The 25,541-nt window shown below is 41.9% G+C and overlaps 1 protein-coding gene across 1 annotated transcript in view; it reads right to left on the reverse strand.

The window, feature by feature from the left end:
* LOC138764991 (SAM pointed domain-containing Ets transcription factor) overlaps positions 1–25,541 on the reverse strand; it is a 140,956-nt gene that overhangs the window by 5,451 nt on the left and 109,964 nt on the right. Inside the window, exons 6-8 of the mRNA XM_069941554.1 lie at positions 16,671–16,868; positions 5,400–5,477; positions 3,872–4,012 (exon numbers count right to left, since the gene is read on the reverse strand). Coding sequence (XP_069797655.1) covers positions 3,872–4,012; positions 5,400–5,477; positions 16,671–16,868 — 417 coding nt within the window. The remainder of the gene's footprint in view (positions 1–3,871; positions 4,013–5,399; positions 5,478–16,670; positions 16,869–25,541) is intronic.

Here is a 25,541-nt window from a genome sequence, read left to right on the forward strand (position 1 = left end):
CGTCCACAACACTGCCAATCTTTGTCTCATAAGCATATTTACTAATTTGCCACCGTATCATCTAGATCAGGGGTGTCAAACTCAAATTCACAGAGGGCCAAAATTAAAAACTTGGACTAAGTCGTGGGCCAAACTAAATATTTATTGAAAATTTTCAACAACATCTGCATGTTTTCTCTTCTTTCAACATATGTAATGTTAAACTTTTTCTTATTAAAATAAATGTTTAATAATAGTTTTGGTTAAACTCTTTCCAGAAGAAGCATTAACAAATGAGAAATAAAATATAATAAAATAAAGTTTGCTGTAAAACCAGACTTCTTTTCATCTCCTCCACCTTCTGGAGCTTTTGCTTCTTGTTCAGATCCTTATACCTGTCCTGGTGTTTCGCTTCATAGGGTCGTCGTATGTTATATTCTTTAACTACAGACGTGCTGGCTCCACACACAAGACAAACTGGTTTGTCTTTTAAAATGATGAACATATAGTCTGCCTCCCACCTGTCTTGAAAGGTCCTGTTTTCTGTCTTTCGTTTGGCCATTTTTCGTAAGGGGTTTATTACACGTGAGTTGGGCGACAGGTCACAGGTGCTAATGAAAGTAAAGAGAGGAGGTGGGGGCGATTAGCGGGCTGACGGGCTGGCGCCAACGCATTTGCAAAGCATTCTGGGATTTGTAGTATTAGCTGTGCATGCGCTATAGTGGTGCGGCGGCCAGCGGGCCAGCTCTAATACATATTTGATATGATCTTGTGGGCCAAATAAAATTATATCACGGGCCAAATTTGGCCCGCGGGCCTGAGTTTGACATGTGTGATCTAGATCATTAATATATATGATAAACAGCAGTGGAGCCAGTACCAATCCCTGAGGCACTACTCCACTTGAAACTGGCCTCCAATTTGACAAACGATTTTCCACCACTACTCTCTGGCATCTCCCATCCAACCATTGTTGAATCCATCACACTACTGAATCCATCACACTACTTCATCATTAATACCTAAGGCTTCCACCTTCCTCACTAACCTCTTACGGGGAACCTTATCAAAAGCCTTACTAAAGTCCAAATAGGCAACATGTACTGCCTTCCCCTTATTAACCTTTTTAGTAACCTCCTCGAAAAACTCTATAAGATTTGTTAGACATGATCTACCATGTTCAAAACCATGCCGACTATTCTGAATCAATCCCTGTCTTTCCAAATAGTTGTACATATCATCTCAAAGAATACTTTCCATGGATCTTTTTTTGAACAACGGAACAACATGAGCCACCCTCCAGTCCTCTGGCACTTCCCCCGCGCCCAGTGACATTTTAAATATTTCTGTCAACAAACACATCATTCTGGAACCAGCTTGGTAAATCATTGCTTAAGGGCAAACACATCATTTCTGATGTGAGGAAACCAAACTGTGAACAATTCCCCAAGGCCCTGCACAACTAGGAGCAGCACAGTGGTACAGTGAATGGACTGTAGCCTTGCAGGGTCCAACCCCAACTCTGATGCTTTATATTTAGACATACAGCACAGTAACAGGACATTTTGGCCCATGAGTCCATGCCATCCAATTTACATCCATATTAAACTACACCCCCAGTTCATTTCAAATGGTAGGAGGAGACAGGAGCCCACGGTAAAAACCCACGCAGACACAAGGAGGAAGTACAAATGCTTTACAGACAGCATGGGATTTGAACCCTGGTCCTGATCTCTGGGGCTGCATAGGCATTGCGCTAACTGCTACGCCAACCATGCTGCCCCTATGGACATTGTACATTCTCCTTGTGACTCGATGGGTTTCTGCCTGATCCCAAAGATGTGCAGATTGGTAGGCTAACTAGCCACTCTAAATTTCCCTTGCTGTTTGGGTGAGTGGTAGAATCTGGGGGAAGTTGATGGGAATGTGGGAAGATTTAACTGGGATCAATACCATGAATCAAGATTTATTGTCATGAAACTCGGGGTTTTGTGGCAGCATCTTTGTGTAAACATTCATATTATAACCAGCTTACAACATTACTATAAAGCAATAAAATAAAATAATAAGAAAAATAATAGTGCATGAAAAGTAAGGCAGTGTCTTTGGTTCATTGATCATTCAGGAATCTGATGGCAGCGGCGAAGAAGCTGTCCTTGTGCTACCGAGTGCACGTCTTTAGGCTCCTGACCCTTTTCCCCGATGATATCAGAGTGAAGAGGGCACGGCCTGGGTGGTGGGGTCTTTGAGGATAGAGGCTGCTTTTTTAAGACACTGACTCAGGTAGATGTCCTCGATGGAATGAAGTCTGGAGCCTGTGATGTTGCAGACCGAGTTAACAACCCTCTGGAGTTTATTCTTGTCTGGAGAGTTGATGCCTCTGTACCAGGCAGTGATGGAACCAGACAGAATGCTCGCCACTGTACATCTGTAGATGTTGACAAGAACCTTCGGTGACAGACCAAATCTCCTGAGACCCACAAAGTATAGCTGCTGCTGAGCCTTCTTTGTGATTGCATCAATATGGTGGCTCCAGGACAGATCCTTGGAGTGTTGACACCCAGGAATTTCAAGTTCTTGACCCTCTCCACTACTGAGCTCTCGATGAGGACTGGGTCTTATTTCCCTGACTTCCTTCTGAAGTCCACAATCATCTCCTTGATCTTGCTGGTGTTAAGCACAAGGTTGTTGTCGTTACACCATTCAATGAGCTGATCTATCTCCCTCCTGCTCGCTTCCTCATTGCCATTTGTGATTCTGCCGACAACTATGGTGTAACCGGCAAACTTGTAGATAGCATTGGAATTGCATCTGGTCACACAGACATGGGTGTATGAGGAGTAGAGCAATGGGCAAAGCAAGCATCCTTAACCAGCACTGAGGGAAATGATGGTAATGAAGGCCGAGCTGTAGTCAATGAAGAGCAGCCGTATGTATGAATGACTGTTTTCGAGGCGATCCAGAGCTGAGTGGAGAGCCAGCGATATTGCATCTACCGTGGAGCGATTGTGACGATAGGCGAATTGCAGTGGGTCCAGATCTTTACTTAGGCTTGTGTTAATTTCGGCCATGACCAGCCTCTTAAAGCATTTAATCACAGTAGAAGTTAGTGTTTCTGGGCGATAGTTGTTGAGGCAGCTCGCACTACTCTTCTTGGGTACCAGATGCTTGATGATCGGTACAGACTCAATGGGCCAATGGACCAGTCTTCTAGCTGTGTACATCAATTATTCTACTGCTCTTCAGTAAGAATTGCTTGTAATCAGATCATTCTCACAGAAGAATGAAATTAAGCTAGAAAGTTTGCAGCAAAGATTCAAAGGAATGTGGCCTGGACCAGTGAACCTGAGTTATAAGAAGATTTTGGATAGGCTGGGACTGCTTTCCCTGGAGTGAAGGAGACCGATGGAGGATTATAAAATTGTGAGGGGTATAGATGGGGTAGATAGTCACAGCTTTTTTTATCCCATGGTAAAGACTAAAAATAGAGGGCAGGTGAAAGGAGAAAGATTGAAAAGGGATCCAAGATGGCAAGTTTTTCACACAAACGGTGGCGGAATCATGGAACCAGCTGCCAGAGGAGGTGGTGGAGGCAGGTACAATTAAAATGTTTGAAAGACATTGGGCTGGTACACAGATTGGAAAAGAATTAGAGAGATATGGACCACATGCAGGCAAATGAGATCAGTGTCATGGTCAATATGGTGAGTTGAGCGGAAGGCCAGCTTCTGTGAACTTTGAATCTTTGGAAGTTAACAAGTGCTGATTGAGGGACTTTGCTATGCAAAGATTGGTCATTTCTTTTATAAGTAGGGAGTCTTATGTTCTAGACACCAACATTTATATATAAAATGAGTTACATAAGCATGCTAAAAGGATGTATGCCAATGACCTTTCTCTTTGTTCAGCCAGCGGATAAATCGACCATAGTTGTGAGGTTTCAGTAAGAGTTCTTTCAGAAATTGCCACAGATGAATTGGTTGTCCCGAGCAGGAAGAATCTGCCTCTGTGTCCATCCATCTTTCGTCACTGCCTGCTGAGAAGAACCACAGTTTGTCACAATCCATTCCTTAACTCACTGATCCTTGTCAATCTAACAGACGCCATCAATACAAGTGAAGATAAACAAAATCCAGCAATGAGGGCTACAGTGACTTTCCCCACTCACAGAGACTTGATAAGAAGTGGAATTAATTTCCTTGGTCAGTGGTTTAAGTATTGACATTCAACACAATGACAAGTGGAAGGAAGAAAGTGCATTTGAAGGAATGTTCCATGTTGTGACATCTATACATTTTCATTCATTTGCACAGCCCCGTGTCAGTCCCAATACTTATTCCATTGACCTGCTCTCAGTCCCCACACTAATCCCACTGCCCTGCTCTCTCCCCACAGCCCGTGTCAGTCCCCACACTGATTCCATTGACCTGCTCTCGATCCCCACACTAATCCCACTGCCCTGCTCTCTCCCCACAGCTCCGCATCAGTCCCCACACTGATTCCTACTTACAAATGAAAAGTTTACAGGTACACTACAGTATCCCATTTAGCTTTGATAAGTATATAATATGGTGTACACACAACATCCACATCGCATAATGCTCAATTTCACAGAACATATCATGGACATCAAACAGCGCATACCTGTACAAACTCCTTACAGACAGTGCGGGACTCAAAACCCAGTCCCCTTCGCTGGTGTTGTAAAGGTGTCACGCTAACCGCTACACAAATTCTGCCGCCTCACAGTATTATTTCCTGTTTTAAGCTTTGTTCTACCTTTGATATGTTTACATTGAGGGTTCCTTTCAGGGTCCATTTCTGTTTTCTAGCATTTTCTTTGGTCTGGCAATAGCCCCAGGCCCTAATGTTGCCGGATTAAAGAGGTACAATGTTGTTTCATAAGAATATCCCCTAGATCCTGCCAACTGTGCAAAACGACTTTGGGATGTGGGTGAAGAATGTTATAACTGATGTAAATCAACCATGTTGTATTGCATATCCTTATCCATCTATCCACCCGATGGATGTTTGTGGGCCCCAATTCAGTGAGGAAGGAGCAAATCAGCTCCCTTTCAAAAAGTATGTAATATTCCCTCATGGATAATAACCCTCATCTCCATTTCCTTGAGACCATGGCAAATATAAAATGGCCTTCTCCTTAATCCCTGGTAAATTGAATGTGCCGTGCCAATCCAGAGCAATTCCTGCTTCTTGCTGTTGCAAGACAGTGGCTCCACGCCACAAGGATAAGGCCCTCATCTATGCTCACTCCATCCAAACTGGTTTGGAACCAAAGGGAGCTTGGGAGTTCAGATTGTTTCCAGAAACAGTTAGTAGTCAAGACCTCTCTGCAAATACATCAGGATAGGTTGGATTTAATGCATCTATTTCAATGAATAGAAAGAGAGGTTACGTACAGATGGAATGTTCAGCAGTTGTGAGGAGCATGTTATATCTGTTATCTCCAGGAGATGACTTCTCTTTCATCCAAACAGCTAAAAACAAATGGAAAATTATTTAATACAATTACTCAGCATGCAGCCTCTCCTTTGATATCCAGTGTTCAATATTTCTTCTCTTTAAATGAAGTGTACACAGGAACAGGCCCATAGGCCCACATATCTCTGTCAAATACAATGCCAAAATCAAACTAAAAATCTCCTGCTTACACTTGATAGATATCCCTCTGTCCCCTTCGTATGTGTATATCGTGTACATTTTATTTTTTCACTGCAGATAAGTGGTAATTCTGCCTCACCCAGAGGGAAAAGGAATCTCAGGGTTGCATGTGATGTCATGTATGTTCTCTGACAATAAATCTGAAATCTATAACAGATCCCGCACTCTGTCCAGTCACTCTGGTGGATTTTCTGCCAACATTGCTTCTCAATGGACTCAGCCAACAACAGAGAGTCCAGCTGTGCCATTACCATTACCATTGAGAACATTTTACTGGTGTGAATTCAATAATATATTTATAATCTTGATAGGTTTTTGTGCTAACTAGAGCAAGGCGATATTGCTCAAAAGCGAGGGTGCTACAGCTAGAATAGGTGCTGGGACATGTTTTGCAACCGAATCCAACCTCATAACCAGGCACAGGAGAGTAGAGGCATGTGTTTTCTGATGCTATCTTGGAGCAATGGGAAGGGGAGATAGAAGGGAGGAGAGATATCCCTCTGTGTGTGTGTGTGTGTGTGTGTGTGTGTGTGTGTGTGTGTGTGTGTGTGTGTGTGTGTGTGTGTGTGTGTGTGTGTGTGTGTGTGTGTGTGTGTGTGTGTGTGTGTGTGTGTGTGTGTGTGTGTACACGCATGTGCACATACAGGAGGGTGTGCTGTGAACACCAAAGAATCTCCAGAAACCCAATGATGGGTGGTCAATACTAGATATTTACTCCAACGATCAAGAAATAACAAGTTTCATGATTTCACATATCCTTATTCCATTATGGAAAGGGATATTACTGAGGCCTTGGCTAGTGGAGAGTGGAGTCCTGAAATGATTGAAGATAATGGTATCCTCAGAGCAACTGTTCCCACTAACTCTACCCCACTCATCCCTCTTCCCACTTGGCCCTCTTCCCACTTATCCCACTTCTGACTCATCCATCTTCCCACTCACTCCTCTTCCCTCTAATGCTTCTTCCCACTAATCCCTCTTCCACTCTCTCCTCATCCATTCAACTCCCCATCCCACTATTTCCTGATTTGCTAGCTACAGGTAATACTTTGTCCATGTCAGGCACTAAAAGCCACTTTTCTTCACAAATTCTACATTGATAGTCACCTGCCTTCATCCTAATACTTCACAGATATTGAGGGGATGGAATAATGTGAAGGGGTTAATTGGTAAAAGGCCAATAAATAAGAGGGACAGCGAGCGGCCCAGCGAGTGAGTGGCCCAGTGAAGGAGTGGGAATTCCAGGCTTTGGCTCATCAGGCTTCGGCGAAAGCAGGCGGAGAGAAAGCTAAGATAGTCTTCATTACTTCTTCATTGGGGTAAGGGATGAGTGTTAAGGCTGTGTGTTGTCGGGAGTGCCGGATGTGGGAGGTCCTGGAGTCTTCCAGACTCCCGGATGTCCATATCTGCACTAGGTGTGTCGAGCTGCAGATTGTCAGGGACCGTGTTAGGGAACTAGAGCTGCAGCTCGATGACCTCAGGCTGGTTAGGGAAACAGAGGTAGTCATAGACAGGAGTTACAGCCAGGTGGTCACGCCAGGGCCACGGGAGGATGAAAGGTGGGTAACTGTTAGGAGAGGGACAAAAGAACGTAAGGTGCCAGAGACGAGCCCTGTGAATGTAACCCTCAGCAATAAGTATGCCTCTTTGAGCACTGTTGAGGGGGACATCAAGGTTGGGGGGAGTGACAGTGGCTGTGCCTCCGGCACGAGGTCAGCCCCTGTAGCTCAGAAAGGGAGGGAAAGGAAGAGGAGGGCAATTGTGGTAGGAGACTCCATAGTTAAGAGGATGGATAGGGGATTCTGCGGACGCAGCAAGGAGAACCGGATGGTGGTTTGCCTCCCTGGTGCCAGGGTCCGAGATGTTGCTGCTCGTGTCCCAGATATCCTAAAGTGGGAGGGACAGGAGCCAGAGGTCGTGGTACATGTAGGTACCAATGACATAGGGAGAATTAGAGAAGAGGTCCTAAAAAGTGAGTACAGGCAGTTAGGTAGGGAGTTAAAAAGAAGGACCGCAAAGGGGGTAATCTCTGGATTACTCCCTGTGCTACGTGACAGTGTGAATAGAAATAGAATGAGGTGGAGGATTAACACGTGGCTGAAGGGGTGGAGTAAGGGGCAGGGTTTTAAGTTTCTGGATAACTGGGACCTTTTTTGGGGGAGATGTGACCTGTACAGTAAGGACGGGTTACACTTAAATCCCAGGCGGACCAGAATCCTGGCAGAGGTATTTGCTAGGGCTACTCAGGATCCTTTAAACTAGAATGGTTGGGGGGAGGGAACAAAATAGTACAGAGCAGTAAGGAGAAGGTTAGAATGCAAACAATGAAAGTTTGTAGTAAGTATTTGAATATGGATGGGCAGGTGATAGAGAAGGGAAATGCTCTGGAAGAAGATGAAGGGCAATTGGCAGGAAAAGTAAATAATGTTGTTCTTAAAGATGAGGGAAAACAGGGATTAAAAAATGGGAAATCCCTGAAATTCATATATTTTAATGCCAGGAGTATTGTAAAAAAGGTGGATGAGCTGAAGGTGTGGATTGATACTTGGAAGTATGATGTGGTAGCGATTAGTGAGACATGGTTGCAGGAGGGATGTGATTGGCAACTGAATATCCCTGGGTTTCGTTGTTTTAGGTGTGATAGAGTCGGAGGGGCAAGAGGAGGTGGGGTTGCATTGCTTGTCAGGGAAAATATTACAGCGGTGCCTAGGAAGGATAGATTAGAGGGCACATCCACGGAGGCTATTTGGGTGGAACTGAGGAGTAGGAAAGGAGAGGTTACACTTGTAGGGGTGTATTATAGACCACCCGGAGGGGACCGAGACCTAGAGGAGCAAATCTGTAGGGAGATAGTAGATATTTGTGATAAGCACAGGGTTGTAATTATGGGAGATTTTAATTTTCCACATATAGATTGGGAAACACATTCTGTGAAAGGAATGGATGGGTTAGAGTTTGTGAAATGTGTGCAAGATAGTTTTTTACAACAATATGTAGAGGTGCCGACCAGAGAAGGAGCAGTGTTAGATCTACTGTTGGCAAATGGGATGGGTCAAGTGACGGAGGTTAGTGTTGGCGAGCACTTCGGGTCCAGTGATCATAATGCCATCAGCTTCAATGTCATTATGGAAAGAGAGAAATCAGGGCCAAGGATTGAGGTTTTTGATTGGGGAAAAGCTAGATTTGAGGAGATGCGAAAGGACTTTCAGGGTGTGCATTGGGACAATTTGTTTTATGGGCAGGATGTAGTAGAGAGATGGAAGTCTTTTAAAGATCAGATTTTGAGAGTGCAAAAGCTTTATGTTCCTGTTAGGTTAAAAGGAGGGGCAAAAGGTTTGAGAGAGCCGTGGTTTTCAAGGAATATTGGAAACTTGGTTCGAAGAAAAAGGGAGGCGTACATTAGATATAAGAAACATGGAGTTAAGGAGATGTTTGAAAGATACATTGAATGTAAGAGGAATCTTAAGAGAGGAATTAGGAAAGCTAAAAGAAGGTACGAGAAAACTATGGCAAGCAGGGTGAAAACTAATCCAAAAGAGTTCTACAAATATGTTAATGGTAAGAGGAAAGCTAGAGACAAAATTGGTCCCTTAGAAAATCAGAGTGGAAAACTGTGTGTGGAACCTAGAGAAATGGGGGAGATATTGAACAGTTTCTTTTCTTCGGTATTCACTAAGGAGAAGGATATTGGGAGATGTGGGATAAAAAAAGCAAATTGGGTAAATATGGGGAATATAGAGATTACAAAAGGTGTAGTTTTAAGGCTTTTGAAGAATATAAAGGTGGATAAGTCTCCGGGACCAGACGGGATCTTCCCCAGGACATTGAGAGAAGTGAAGGAGGAAATAGCAGAGGCTCTGGCGGTAATTTTCCAAATGTCATTAGATATGGGGATAGTGCCGGAGGATTGGCGCATTGCGCATGTGGTTCCGTTATTTAAAAAGGGTTCAAGGAGGAATACTGGCAACTATCGGCCTGTAAGTTTGACGTCTGTGGTAGGTAAATTAATGGAGAAAATTCTTAGAGATAGTACTTATAAACATCTGGATAGACAGGGTCTGATCAGGAGCACTCAACATGGATTTGTGGGAGGAAGGTCATGTTTGACCAATCTGATTGAATTTTTTGAAGAGGTGACTAGGAATGTGGATGAGGGTAGCGCAGTGGATGTTGTCTATATGGACTTCAGTAAGGCCTTCGATAAGGTACCACATGGAAGGTTAGTTAGGAAGGTGCAGTCTTTAGGTATAAATTTTGAGATAGTCAAATGGATTGAACATTGGCTGAAAGGGAGAGGCCAGAGAGTGGTAGTGGATAATTGTCTGTCAGGTTGGAGGCCGGTGACCAGTGGTGTGCCTCAAGGATCTGTATTGGGCCCATTGTTGTTCGTTATATACATTAATGATCTAGATGATGGGGTGGTGAATTGGATTAGTAAATATGCAGACGATACTAAGATAGGTGGAATAGTGGATAATGAAGAAGGTTTTCAAGGATTGCAGAGGGATTTGGGCTGCTTAGAAAAGTGGGCTGAAAAATGGCAGATGGAATTTAATGCTGATAAGTGTGAGGTGCTTCATTTTGGTAAGAAGAATCAGAATAGGACATATGTGGTAAATGGGAGAGCATTGAGGAATGCAGAAGAGCAGAAAGATTTAGGAGTAACGGTACATCGTTCACTGAAGGTAGAAACTCACGTGAATAGGGTGGTGAAGAAGGCTTTTAGTATGCTGGCCTTTATCAATCATTGCATGGAATATAGGAGTTGGGAGGTGATGTTGAGATTGTATAAGACGTTGGTGCGGCCTAATTTGGAGTTCTGTGTGCAGTTCTGGTCGCCTAATTATAGGAAGGATATAAACAGAGTGGAGAGAGTGCAGAGAAGGTTTACCAGAATGTTGCCTGGGTTTAAGCATCTGGAGTATGGGGAGAGATTGGACAGATTGGGTCTTTATTCTTTGGAGCGTAGAAGGTTGAGAGGGGATTTGATAGAAGTATTTAAGATTATGAAAGGGATAGACAGAATGGATGTGGATAGACTATTTCCGTTAAGAGGAGGAAAGTTTAAAACAAGAGGACATGAGTTAAGAATTAAGGGGAAGAGGTTTAGAGGTAACATGAGGGGGAACTTCTTTACTCAGAGAGTGGTAGCTGTGTGGAATGATCTTCCGGGAGAAATAGTGGCGGCGGAGTCAATTGTATTATTTAAGAAAAGGTTGGACAGGTATATGGATGAGAAGAAGATGGAGGGTTATGGGCATTGTGCAGGGAGGTGGGACTAGAAAGGGGTGTTTGGTTCGGTGCGGACTAGAAGGGCCTAATGGCCTGTTTCCGTGCTGTAATTGTTATGTTATGTTATGTTAATCATACACAAGAAGGTATTTGGCACTTTGGAACCAAAACAAAGAATAAAGGAGTCATCTCACCAGAAGGAAAAGTTATCCATACCTTTGGTAGATGAAGTCCTGGATGAGGATTTCAATCAGCCACACTACAGCTAAACACTGACTGATACTTATTCTCATTCTATTTAATCCATTAGGAAGCCAGCATTCATTGTTGGGGAGCATAGAGGAATCTGACAATAGGGTAGTACAGCTAATGTACACAGCTTGGAGCCTATCCTTTTCTGTACAAAGCTGGTGGCCAACTCCAAACATGGTTCAGAGCCTTACATACCATGCTTCAGCTTCCCTGCAGCCCCAACAGTGTTGGCTCCTGCTGCTATCCAGAGGAGATTCCAGGATGTTGTGACAATCCCATGATCATCCTCCAGTTGTTAAGATGTGGCTCAGGGAAGCAGTGTTTGTACCATCTGTCAGAGGCTTGCTTATCCTTGTCAATCAGTTGACCCAAACTGCTGTGACTAATAGCCACATGGTGCAGAAGAACTACTCACACTAACCATCTGAGACTCTCATATTCACAAAACAATATGTATTTATTTGTATATATGAATATTTGTCCTGCATATGTGTTGTTTTTCCTATATGTGTGCTATGTTAGGGCAGCATGGTTGGAAAAGCAGTTAGTGCAACACCTTTACAGTGCCAGTGATCAGGACTAAGGTTTGAATCCCACACTAACTGTAAGGTTCTCCCTGTGTCTACTTAGGTTTTTCCCGGGGGCTCCAGTTTCCTCCCACCACTCAAAACATACTGAGGCTGTAGGTTAATTGGGATCAAATTACGTGGCGTGGACTCATGGGTCGAAATGGCCTGTTACCGTGCTGTATATCTAAATTTAAATTTAAATAAATTTAAAATGTCTTGTTGTTTCGTCAAGTTGTTCTTGTGCAACCAGATGACAATAAACCTGATGACTTGACTTGAAGTCAAGTGCACTATGCCCACAGCTGTCCACTCTGCTTTAGTCCCCCTCTCTTCTTTGGCTTGGCTTCGCGGACGAAGATTTATGGAGGGGTATGTCTGCTGCAGGTTTGTTGGTGACTGACAAGTCCGATGCGGGACAGGCAGGCACGGTTGCAGCGGTTGCAAGGGAAAATTGGTTGGTTGGGGTTGGGTGTTGGGTCCCCCTCTCTAGAAGCTAAGCAACAGCCATGCTGTATCTAGAGGAGTGGCACTTCCTAGGAGCCCAGGGTCATTCTGACACAAAGACGGGAATAATTTGTTTTAAAAGTTTAGGCATACAACACTGGACCAGGCTCTTTTGGCCTATGAGCCGATGCCGCCCAATTACACCCAATTGACCTACAACCCCGGTTTGAAAGGGGGAGAGGAAACTGGAGCATCTGAAGGAAACCCCACACAGACTCAGGGAAAATGTACAAACTCCTTACATTCAGTGTCAGTTAGCGCTGTAACAGCATTGCGCTAACCGTACTGCCCTAAAGACCTTTTTAGAAAATGATTTTATTTATAAAATCAAGTGGAAATATGTCTTTTGTGTTGTCTTTTAATTTTGCCCTCTTGCCAAGAGGATTTTCTTTCTTTTCCTCAATCATCTCTTGGGATCAATTTAACATAGATGATAATACACAGTGCAAGGTGTCTCACTTTCCCAGACTACATTCTTCCATGTTCCTCCTTATTCATTTCAAACCGTAATGTAAACATGAAAATAATTATCTGCCACCTCACAGCAACATAAGAATCTTCTTTCTATCAGCAGGGCTCCTTCACAGTCGTCTCACTCTAAAGTTACTCCCGCTGCCACCTCTGATGAGGGATGGAAGGTGATCAACTATATGGTATATTGGATTCTGTGCCAGTTTCATCGCTGAATAAGAGGTCATCTCGCGCCATCGGTTCTCACTGATTTACAAAACAATGGAGTGGTCAGTTTGACTCTGCATGGAGCCAACCCTGTTACACTCAGCTCTTTGAATGATTCAATGCCATTTTCTACCAAAATGCATTATGTTTTGATGAAATCGTTTAAAGAAAACACAATTTACCCTATTCTGCACAAATGTGTGGGAACCAGTGCAATTCAACTCTTTCCAAGACACCTCATTGAAGCCCTTCACCAGTACAATAGAACCCTCCCTAGTCAAGGGAAAGAATTTTAAGAATGAAAAATTTGTGGAGTGAGGGACTTTAATAGATATTTGTAAAGATTGTGTCATTAACAATGCAAATGATGGAAAAGATTACAACCACCACCGACAATAATGAAGAAGTTATTATACAATAATAGAGATTTGTATGAATTTGCATCAATGAAGAGGGATATTTGAGGCTTTTTTTCTTTGGAATAATATAGATTACAAAATTGCAGTTGTGATTAGGAAGATTGGGACAACTATTTCAGCTGGTGGTTTTATGAAAATGGGACCATTACAGTAAGAGCTAAGGAAAGTGTGATTTACATTTTGCAGATAAATATTAGGATAAGATAGCAAAAAAAAATCAGGAAAATTATTAATAGCTAACCTCTCAACCCTTCTCTCCGTTTCATAAGACTAGGTCTGATCTAATCTTGACATTAACTGCACTTTCTTTTGCCTGATCTCCACAATCCTTGACGCCGCCCCCCACCCCCACATAATTCGAAAATCTGCAAGTTGCAGGCTTAATATTTTATATGATTCTGCCTCTACAGTTCTCTGGGTGGAGGTTGGTGGGGGGGTGTCGAAATTAGACTTCACAAGCCTGCCCATCATTCCCATCCAATTTGTAGTTTTAGCTTTCTCCATGAGGAGAAGCAACCTCTTAACATTTACACCGGACAAGCCCCCTTTCAGATGCCTGCATGTTTCAATAACATTATTGATCTTCCAGATGCCAATGACTTTTGGTCAAACCTGTTTGATCTTTCTTCACATGTCAACTCCTTCATTCTAGAATACAGTCTGGTGAGCTTCCCTGAAATGCCTCTTGTTACCCTTCAAATAAAGATGCCAAATTTGTATTCAGTCTTTTACTCTGCACTTTGTGCAATTGTTTTTACTGCTGAACTATGTATGCTTGACCAGATGGACTGCTTGAAAAACAAACTTTCTCACTGTATTGTCAGTAAACATGACAATAAACTTTGAACTTGTTCAAATCTCCAAAGCTTTTACATCCTGTGCCATTTCACAATTCCATCAGGTTTTGGTCAGTTGGACTAGGCAGAAAAATAGTTTGGCACGGACTAGAAGGGCCGAAGGGCATATTTCTGTGCTGTAGTAATCTATGGTTCTATATCCTTAAAGAATGCTGGTAGATTTGTCAAATGTGATTCATCTTCCTTTAATTCATTTTGATTTTGGCTGGCCCTATTAATCTTTGCCAGGGCTTCCTTCATAATATATTTCAATATGTTTCCTACCATGGTCATCAAACTAACAGAAGTTCCCAGTCTGCTCTCCCTCTCCTTTCTCAAATGGGGTGGGAAAAATTTGAGAATCAATAGAACCGTGCAAGAAGACAATGAGTGCATCCACTATCCCTGAAGTTGCTTCCTTCAAATCTCTGGAATTTTGGGATGCAAATCATCAGGTCCATGGGATTTATTGACTTTCAAGCTCACCCACCTCTCCAGTACTATTTTTCTGGTTCCATCAGTTCCTTATTCTCACTTCGTTCCCCATACTAACCAGCAGGTTTGAAGGCATTCTTCCATGGGCAGAAGCAAGGAAAGTAATTAATTTCCCATTCAGTTCTTTATAAAATCTCTTGCCCCGGCTTCAAACTGGCCTCATACTCTATCTGTTCATGGAACTCAGCGGGTCGAGCAGCACCAGTGGAAGAAAGAAAATGGGCGACATATTGGGCCACAACCCCTCCTCAGTCTAGAACAGCTATTCTCAACCTTTTTTTGGCTATGGCCACCTTAGGACTCTGCTCAAACTTTATGGACCCTTTTCCCTGTGAAGCAGTCAGGCTTTGTTGGTTTCTTCCATACTTCTCTCCTACCAACTACATAAAAACATAAAACATGTTTATGTTATGAGGTGAAAAGAAAATGAGGATTTTACTCTGAGCGTAACAACTGCGGCTTGTAATTCCAGAACAAAAAGATATTTTTTAAAAAATTAATTCAATTAGACAGTACAGCACGGTAACAGGCCAAATCAGCCCTATGAATCCGTGCCACCCAAATTACACCCCAGTTTAACCTACACCCCAGTACGTTTTTGAAGGTGGGAAGAACCTGGAGCCCCAGACAAAACCACTGGGTTTTCCCTGGGGGCTCCAGTTTCCTCCCACTGTTCGAAATGTACAGGGGGTTGTAGATTAATTGGGTGTAAATTGGGCGACATGGATTCGTGGGCCAAAATGGCCTGTCACCATGCTGTATATCTAAAAAAAATTTTATTTTTAATTTCCTTTGTTTGGATATAAGACAATAATTTTAGATTGAACAACACTTTCAAAGTGTCAACTTGCAACATATAATGGTCATTCTTCCCCAAAAGCCTTTTTACAACAAGATTATAAATAGAAACTTTCTCACTGAATAATATAACCTTTCCCCAAGCATTTTCTTCAATCGATTTATGTAGGACAGAACATTTAAACATTTTGTGAATTATCTTCCTCTTTATGACAGCAACTTTGATTAATGCAGCCTATTTGTACATGAACACCTCCCATGCTTGTTCTATTACCCTATTACATGCGCTTCTAACTTTCTAATTTATGGCATGTTCAATATTACAACATGAAAGAACTGCAAGCTCCATCAGCATTGAACACAAGAGTTTCCTGTCAATACATTATCACTCTAAATCCCTGTACATTTGGTACCATCCAGCAAAGGCGCAAGGTCTCCTGGTTATACTGAGCCGTCAGATGTTTATGAGCAATGGAGAAATGAATTGACTGACTCAGGCAATGAAACTTTCATTACCTTGTGAATGAAGCCACATGTGATGCATGTCAGAGATGGCATCGTTTGACTATTCACAACCCCACAATGCCAGAGTGGGCCTCTGATATATTTACCAGATGGGCAGAATTTCTGAAGGATGACTTCAGAACAAAATATGGTAAACGGTGATAGGTCAATGGATAAACAGCACAGTTATTGAACTAAACTGGTTTAATCCCGGATCCATCAGTTGCATGCTGATTTTATGTTGTACTAAAATTGATCTCAGATTGTAAGGGATTAAAACAAGATTGTAACTTTCTTGATTCCCAATCCAACAACCCATGTGGATGAAATATTTACTTGTGAGAGGTTTGATCAGATTGGATTAGTCTGGGATTTTTCCCACAGTAGAATAGCTTAGGTTACTCATAGGTGATGGGGAATTCTGGAAGATGACTGAGCTCCATCAGGTTCAAAATAAAATCAACATTTAGAGTAAAATATATTACAGCTTTTTTACCACAGCATTAATAATCAACTCTTTCTCACTGAAGATCTGAAATGACCTTTTCCCTGGTAGATTCCACAGCTTATTGAACACTACACAGTCCATGAAGTATCTGCCTCCTATTACAGCAAATTTGATTCATTCAACCTCCATGTAAATTGGCATGGATGTGGATGAGGAGAGGGGTGTTCAGGGTGTGACTGGCAAATCAGGCTTTTTAGCCAAGATGTGTACATACCAGATTTCCAGATGTCTAGATGTGCGTATAAAATATCGCCACACATTGGAGATCTCTGCCTGAACTCTTCTTCCATCATAGAGCAAAGGTCTTTCCCACTGAGTTCCTGAAAGGATTTTCCAATCTGTGGCAGTCGGTACTGATGTTCAGTCCATAAAATCCATTTCTGGACATTCCCTACACTCCACTCCACTGGGTCTGGAAAGAAGCAAATCATTGCAGATATCGTATTATTTTTCCACCAGGGCACCTTTCCACAGATGCCCACTTTTCAGGCCATTTCTAAAGTCTTTGATCATTCCATTGAGTTATTGGTCGCGCGGAATTACTTTGAAGAAGATGAGGGAAGTTTTCCCGGCCAGTATTTATCCTTCAATCAACATTATTTTCTCACTGACCATGGAAGCTCGTGTGCACAAAGTGCCCGCTGTGCTCCTATATTATCAGGTCACCAAATTTCATCAGAAGAAATGAAAGACAATGTGAGTCACAGCAAAAAATGTTTCAATGAACACAAATTCATGACATAATATGGAAAAGGTGGAAATTCTCAACTGACAATCGCCTTTGAGAACTCACTAACCTTTCTCTATTTCCCTTTTGTACTTTGTGACTGGGAATTATGCAGAGCCATTATAATTATTACTTTCCGCTCCCTTGTTAAAAGTTTCCAGTTAGACCACAATGGTAAGCAGTTCCTTCCCCTTACAATTTTTTTTCTCGATCTCCCTGGAATCCTGGAACCCAGAAGGCAAGACAGCATTCGAGGCTCTGACTGGATGCATTATTAAAGGCTCTGTCACCCTTCTACCGGTGATTGCTTTCCTCACTCAACTGCCAACGTTCCCTCCCACACCCATACAATATATTTCTCATATCATAGCCATCCATTTAGGAGAACCCTTCACCTCTTCCTTATTAAGTATTTGTTTATCTCGGCCACATAAGATAATCATGGCCTCAACTGCCCTTCGACCGCACGTCATGGAAGAGAACGCAAAAAGACTCATGACACTGCGAGAGAAGAGGATACCTCACATCTTTCCTCACAGGAGAAAAAAAACAACACATTCCAGTGCAGGTCCAGTAAACTTCTGAACTGCATCCAACTTATTACTGCTCTTTCTTAAGAGAGGAGACCCATGCTGTACATGGCACTCCAGACCCCATTTCACCAATTTTCTATTTAACTGAAGCATAACATCTCTACTTTTGTATGCAATCCCTTAGCAATAAACAATAAGCTGTAAGCTTTCCTAATTAGTTGCAGCAATTGTATACTAGCCTTTTTATGAATCATGTATGAGGGTGTACCAAGGCACAAGAAAGAAGTGGCAAATTGGGGAAATTTAGGAAGAAAGGTGAGGCATTAAAGTTTTGACAAGTTCAGAGCTTGAGGGGAGAGAAGTGATGACAGGAACACCAAATGGATCACTAGGGAAAAAGAAAAATCTGTTTCATGGGTGTGGAAGGGAATGGGAATGAGGAGTTGAGATCATCTGCGGATCGGGCATTCAATAGGAACAGAAGCTATAAGGGTCCAAAGGCCAGGTCTTGGTTCTTATTTAAATGCTTATATGTTCCAAATCAGTAATGATTCAGTCAGAAATACTCTTGCTCCTGAGTCACAAGGTATGGGTTCAAATCCCTCTCCAGACACGTGAACAAAATATCCATCTAAAAGCATCATTTCCCTGCCAATGCCCCACAGCTGGGGATTGTCAATTAGATTAAATGGTAAACCAGGACCCTTTTACCTGCTTTACCATCGAACAGTAGAGTCTGTGCTGAACTATTATTCTGCCTGGTTCCATTGACCTGCACTTCTTCAATACTGAGATGATAATTTCAAATATATAAGATAGCTCTTTGAATTTAGAGCCACTGCATTCTTTCGATTGTCATCGAAGGTAGTCCGCAAAAACTGGGATACATCATGGGTTAGTGAGGAGACTCGGAGTGGATTGGAATGAAACTGAGTCCAGATTGACTTGATTAGAGACAGCCAAACCCACTGCCCAGAACAGATTACTCATTCACCTCCTTATCTGCCACGGCTAAATTAGAAGTATATTTGCAGTGGATTAAGTTTGAAGACATCAAACTTAACCATCTCCACGTTATAGAGGGAATTGCAATTCCTTCCTCATCAATTGATGCAAAGTCAAGACATTTATTAGACCAAGCTCTGACATCAGAGCTTAACAAGCCACAATGAGCAACACAACTTTGGTATCATATAACTAAACATATCTATCTTTATCAAGATATGAATTTTAATATCTACAATAGAAACAATGGTCTAGAATTGAAAAATACTGCTCACTGTCTTCTAGGTGCTAACAACAAATATCGACTGGTGTAGTAATAAGGTGAAATGGTGCAGCTGTAATAGGGCTCAAGTTGGAATATCTTTCCTGCTCTCATTGTCTCCAACAGCAAGGTTGGCAACTGAATGAAGCAGTAAGCCTGTATGGCCAACAAGATGGAGTAAAACACTGAAGTCTGCAGACATTGTGATTGCAGTCAAAACACAAACTCCTAAACAACAAACTCAATCACATCCTCACTTAAGGACTCTTACTTTGCACTTTATTTATTATTGAATTTTCTGTATTCAGGGTCGGTTTGTTTGCACTTCTTTTTCGTTTACAATTCTCTCTTTTGCAGACTATCTTTTCATGAATACAGTTTTCTTTTTGCACTATTGATAGGTAGAAATTCTGCCGGAGCCGCTGGAAAAAGAATCTCAAGGTTGCATGTGATGTCGTGTATGTAGTCTGACAATAAATCTGAACTTCAGAGATCACTGCTAGACTCCATTACTAATTGAGAAGACCACATTTTGATATTGTGCTATTGGGGAATAGGGACAGAAACACTTGATGACATTAGACAACCAACAATACACTTGTTTCTTTTCTAACCTTTGAAGGTTGCTAAAGCATCATGTTCAACAGTTTCCAGACACAGATTTGCTCATCGCAATAATCAACATGAGCTCTAACAGAAATGCTAATTCGGCGAATTCACGGGTTTGCATCAAAGTCCTGAGCTGATCCTGATCCTGATCCTGAGCCTGAAAGGTTCCTTACGATTATCATGGTTGACATCATAGAAGAGCATACATTTGATGTCACTGATTACTGCTTACTGGTGACTGCACACTGTCTTAAACCCTCATGGACGATCAGGTTCAGAGAATGTATCTTTACCCACCAAATGCACCATCAGCTTCAAACCCTACACAATGTACCACCACTCAGTCATTCATAATTTATCGTTGTATTGTTCGGGACATACACCAAATATTCATTTATTGCATCCCACCCTCACACACGTGACACTGCTCTGGGCCTTACAATCACATCTCATTACTTGAACAGATTCCCAGCTGGTTAATTACCACCAACCAACCAAATATATTGCTCAGTTTCAACAAGCAATGCTCTCTGCTCTCTGGGAGGACATGTAGTGCACAACTGAGGGTAGCAGTTGCTAACAGGAGAGGGACTAATCTGTCCTTCAACCTCAAAGGAGATACATCTGCCAATATTTGTATATTCATTGCAGAAGCCTAACAATTAGCAAGGTCTAATCAATTGATATTCGGCATTGACTTCCCTTGTTCACAATGAAAGTCAATGCATACACAGCAGGTGGATATTGGGGGTATTTATTCTCTTTCTCTTTTACTTTGTGGAAGAGTTGACTTGTCTACAAAGTGATGTGTAGGAGCTTATAGCACCCTGCACCACAGGGAAGTTTGCAATCTGCACAAAGCTGTGTTCTCTCTCTGCTGCTAGTTTCTGGCAAGAGAGAGTGAAATACATTTAGATCTCCTGAAGAAAGAACATCAAAAGCCATGCTTATCCAACACTTGAAGGCAAACTATGACAAAATGGCAGTTTCTCCAGCTCCAACAATGTTTCAAAAATCATTGCCGAAGTCATCTGAAGATCCATCAGCTAGAAATACTCGCTGTGAAATTGCTGTTGTTGCTGCAGCAAGTGGCAGATTTCACTGAGGACATCCTTAGTGAAGACCTAGCATCACACGCGTCTTCCTCACCAAGGGCAAGTCTGGATCCTTCCAGGATAGAAGTGATCTCCGACTGTGGGACCTCATTCACATTCTCCAGTTCTGTCTAGTGACAGCTTCTGACATCATCTCTTCTGACCTCATCATCTTCTGACCTCATCATCTTCTGACATCATCTCTTCTAACACCATCTTCTGACATCACCATCTTCTGACATCACCATCTTCTGACATCATCTCTTCTGACCTCATCATCTTCTGACATCATCATCTTCTGACATCATCTCTTCTAACATCATCTCTTCTAACATCATCTTCTGACATCACCATCTTCTGACATCACCATCTTCTGACATCATCATCTTCTGACATCATCTCTTCCCATATTCTGTTTATTCTGCTTTCTCTTTACTGCAGATCATGCACCAACCCAACCAATTAGCTAATGTGACTTGTATCGCAAGATGTGCACGTGCATATTGGTCATTAGATTTAAAGTCAAAAAAGCACTAACAATTGGTGTCCAGAACCTGTTCCAGCCAAGATCTGACTTGAGCCAAATGATTTGATGTTGATGGGACCTTAACAACGTGTACATTGGCCTGTGTTCCAATAGTCCACTCCACTTGATGAGCCTTGAGGTGCACTGTGGACAAGTACAAGTTCTTTCTTTAAAAATAGCCCAGGTTTCAAGTTTACACTTTTTGTTTCATGTGTCAAGGTACAGTGAAAATTGTTGTTTATCTAACTCAGCATCTAGCCAACAAAAGAAGTTAGTGAAATGGTGTGATAGTACAGATTCTATCACCAATGTGTATATGTACAGATGGTAGTGTAGGATGACTGTGAATGGCCAAGAGTGTAGCCACACCTACTGGCAGATCTTAAAGGATGGCTCCTAGCCAGACCAGGTCATTCTGGACTGGTCGACCTACTTGCGATATGCTCCAGTCTTTTTGTTAATAAAAGCCTTGATCAAGAAGTCTTTGGTTCTTTTGACGTGCTCTACAAGTGGGTTATATGGGAAGAGGAGGAGTGGAAGAGCTGCATGGTTAATGTAACAGCATGACAGTATTACAGCACCAGCGACCCTTGTTTGAATCTGGCACTGTCTGTAAGGAGGTTGTACTTTGCACATGTTCTGCGTGGGTTTCCTCCGGTGCTTTGGTTCCCTCTCATCATTCAAAACATATACGGGAGCTATAGGTTAATAGGTGTATTTTGGGGGGGGGGGGGGTGGACTCATGATCTGGAAGGGCCTGTTACCTTGCTGTACTTTGAAATAAAAAGAATTTTGAATTAAGATGGAGGCCAAGAGGATCTATGAACCATCACCATAAGTTCAGTATTGGGTTGAGCAGGATTTGCATCCAGAAGTAGGAAAAAAAAACCCTGGATTGCCTTGCAGATAAAGCCATAGAGGGCGAATCTGTGGGAAGCTGCAATGTCCAGGAAAGGGAGGAGGGGGAATGAGAGAAAAACTTCTCTCATCTACACGCATCCCCGTGATTTTGAAATAAATCAATTTATAACATTTTAGGTGTCCCATTCACTGAATGCCCAGAAGAGAGCAATCCACGTTGGCTGCCTACTTCTCACCAATGTAAGCTTGTCAAGTCATCAGTGGTCCTCAGGAATGCCTTAATTGTTTAATGTTAAATTAATAAATTTGAAATTTGCTGTTTGTCATTGAAAGGAAACAAAATTGCACATAAGTAGGGTGGTGATATGTTTCCTCCATTGTATATAGTTATGATCGACCACTGTATATATGGAGCTGGCCCGCCCACTGATAACTCATACCCTATGACTCCTCCCCCATGGTCCTGGGCCATAAAGGTTAAGCCACCTCTCCCTTCCCACCATTCCTATACCTGGATCCGGGCCAGCAAGGTTCTTCTGTAGGTTAAAGCCTATCGTTCCCTCAGCCTAGACTTTGTGGTTACTGGTAGAATACTACAAGTAGCTACCTAGGTATCCCTCCCATTTACTTGCTTAATATTATTTATTTAATTCCTTGAATACCCTGTAACACCACTGCTACTCTCTAATCACTCGAATCACTCTAATCAAGGGAACTGTTAATGTATTTTACAGTCTGTTGAAGTTTATTATGCTCAGGTTGTAAGCCAAACCCTGTTCAACAAAATTTTGGTATAATCCACACCTAAAAATTATTGATTCAACAATCCAGTGTCTCCAGCCTGTTAATTGATAGACTGATATTTTATTAAGGGCTAGGCTTACTAAAGGAAATGGAACACTGCTTGCCATCTGCTTTCATGTTCATGACTCCTCACCGAGATATCTCTGCACCTAGTAACTGGATTAAATGGAATTCAAATAAAGGTAGTTCCAGTATTTCCTGTTGTTTTTTTTTTTAATTACAGATTGCTATTAATCACATAGGATAAAGGAACAGACTTTCAGGCTGGGAGTTTTCTTCTGCCTCTTGTACATTTATAATTGTTCTGCACTATGGCAGATTTCAGTGGCTGAGAGAAAAAGTTCAGCTTCATTTAAAAATAGCTCTATTTTGTGAGAGGTCAAGAAAAAGAGATGGAACAGAAAACCATTTTCCCACTCCGCTATACAATAAGAACATTACTGATTTTTTTTCTAACCTTAGTTCATATGTCCACCCTATATTTCTTGTTTCCCTTAATAGCCTTGCATCCACCTCAAAGGTTTCCTGTGGCAGTTCGTTCCATATACCCACCACTTTCTGTACCCAAAAAGCTGCCTCTCAGGTCTCTTTCCCCTCTCACCTTAAATGCACAATGTCTAGATGTAAACTCCCCTACCCTGAGCAAGAGGTTGTCACCATTCACCTCATCTGTGCCCTTCCTGTGCTCCAAGGAGAAAAGTCCTAGTAACTCAAACCCTCCAGTCCCAACAACATCCTTGTGAATCTCCTCTGCACCCTTATACTGTATATCCTTCATACTATTGCAGCTAATTTGGTTTGCTCAGTGTATATGTAGATTAAAAATCACCCATGATTAGTGCATTCTCATTGTTAGAGCACATCAATCTCTCCATTACCATTAGTGCTGGGAAACTGTTTACGATTCCGTCCAATCTTTTCTGCCCCTTGTTGTTTTTTATCATCATCCAAACTAATGTTACTTAATGATTTTCTGACCTAAGTCTCCCTTTATCCCATCTTTAATGCCTTTAACAACCCCTTGCTTTATTTTACTTTGCCTTACTTTTCTCAACATTAAGTATCTTGAAATAGTTCATTTAGAATTTTGGTCACTTTGCCAATCTATGCAAAGGTTATTAGATTGTAAGCATTTATTTCTATTTTTCACCATTAAAACATTGCTGTTTTGATCCATTCCCTTCTCTGCAAATGAAAACATGCTTGTTTTCACGTTTTTCCAGTTACGATGAAAGGCTATTGACATGAACCATTAACTCTGTTTCTCTCTCCCAAGTTGTTGCCAGACCTCCTGAAAATTCCTTGCTCTCCGTTTCTCTGTCAAGGATTCCTGCATTCACTATATTTTGCTTTTCGATTTTGGATCCCATTCACTGCCAATCTTCACTGTGGAGCGAGATAATCATGTGCTTCTGATTTTCTTTTGATCATCAGCTTCTCACACCCCATCAACAGAGCCTCCTTCATTGTCTTCTCTATGTCGTTGGCTCCTGCATGGATTATAAAACTTGACTTTTCCCCCTCCTATTCCCAGTCCCTCTCCAGACTGAAGTAAATAGCCTTAACCCTGGCTCTGGGTTATTTGTGGGCCTTTAGCCCTATTCACAGATTATCTGTGTTGTTTCTATCACAATAGACTCAGATGGTGACATTCTTGCTGTGGCGTGACCTGAAATTCCAGATGGTGTAATTCTGAGGAAGTGTGCAGTGACATCTTGTTCCTAATGAACTGTTTACTCAAGGTCACTCCCTTAGTTGACATAAAATATGCTATTGTGTTCTTCTGAACAAGGTTGCAGTATCTTGGCCAATACTTACTCTTCAATTGAACATTGACTGATTGTTCTATAATTTGTTTGTTGGATCTTGCTGTGCACAAATTGGATTATGAATCAAGCAGAGATCATACTTCAAAAGTACTCAGTTGGAAGTATGGTGTTTTGAGGAATTCCTAAGGTGATGTCATAGGATCCGTATAAATGCAAGTCTTTTTAAAAAAGCTGACCTTGGCGAGAATATGTATGCACAATGGCTGGTCATGCGCAAATGTGATGGTGATGCACACCCTGGTTCAATATTCTGTCAGTATTGATCAGCCTTACATCTGAATCAAAATGAAGTGGAACTCAGAAGGCTGTGGAACTCAATGCAGCCATTGTAGTGAAAACACAAACGTGCTGGAGGATCCCATCAGGTCACACAGATATTTTAACACTGTTTTGGGCCTGAGCCCTTCTTCAAGGTATGAAAATCAAAATGAACTGTGTTGGAGACACTGGTTATGAGATGTTGGTAAGACAGATGACCAAAAATCTCATCTATGGAATCCAGAAAGAATATGAGGAAAATATCATGTTCAGAGTAGGATAACGAGAGAAGATCCTCTGGAATTGAGTTCAAGGCTAAAGTTTCATTTTTTTTTTAAAAATGACTGCCGTGCTTTCTATTCTAACTCCTTCCCCAAAAGCTTGGATGACTTTTTTTAAAATTTAGATTTAAATTTAGACATACAGCGTGGACCATTTTGGCCCACGAGACCTTGCCACCCGATTTACACCACATTAGCCTACACCCCCAGTATGTTTTTTTCTTGAACAATGAAACGATGGAATCAACATTTAATAGAAAGACAAAAATTCGGAATATATCGCAAGTGCCAGGTTC

This window comes from Narcine bancroftii, chromosome 5 (genome assembly GCF_036971445.1).
Source record: "Narcine bancroftii isolate sNarBan1 chromosome 5, sNarBan1.hap1, whole genome shotgun sequence".
In the NCBI taxonomy this organism is placed as follows: domain Eukaryota; kingdom Metazoa; phylum Chordata; class Chondrichthyes; order Torpediniformes; family Narcinidae; genus Narcine; species Narcine bancroftii.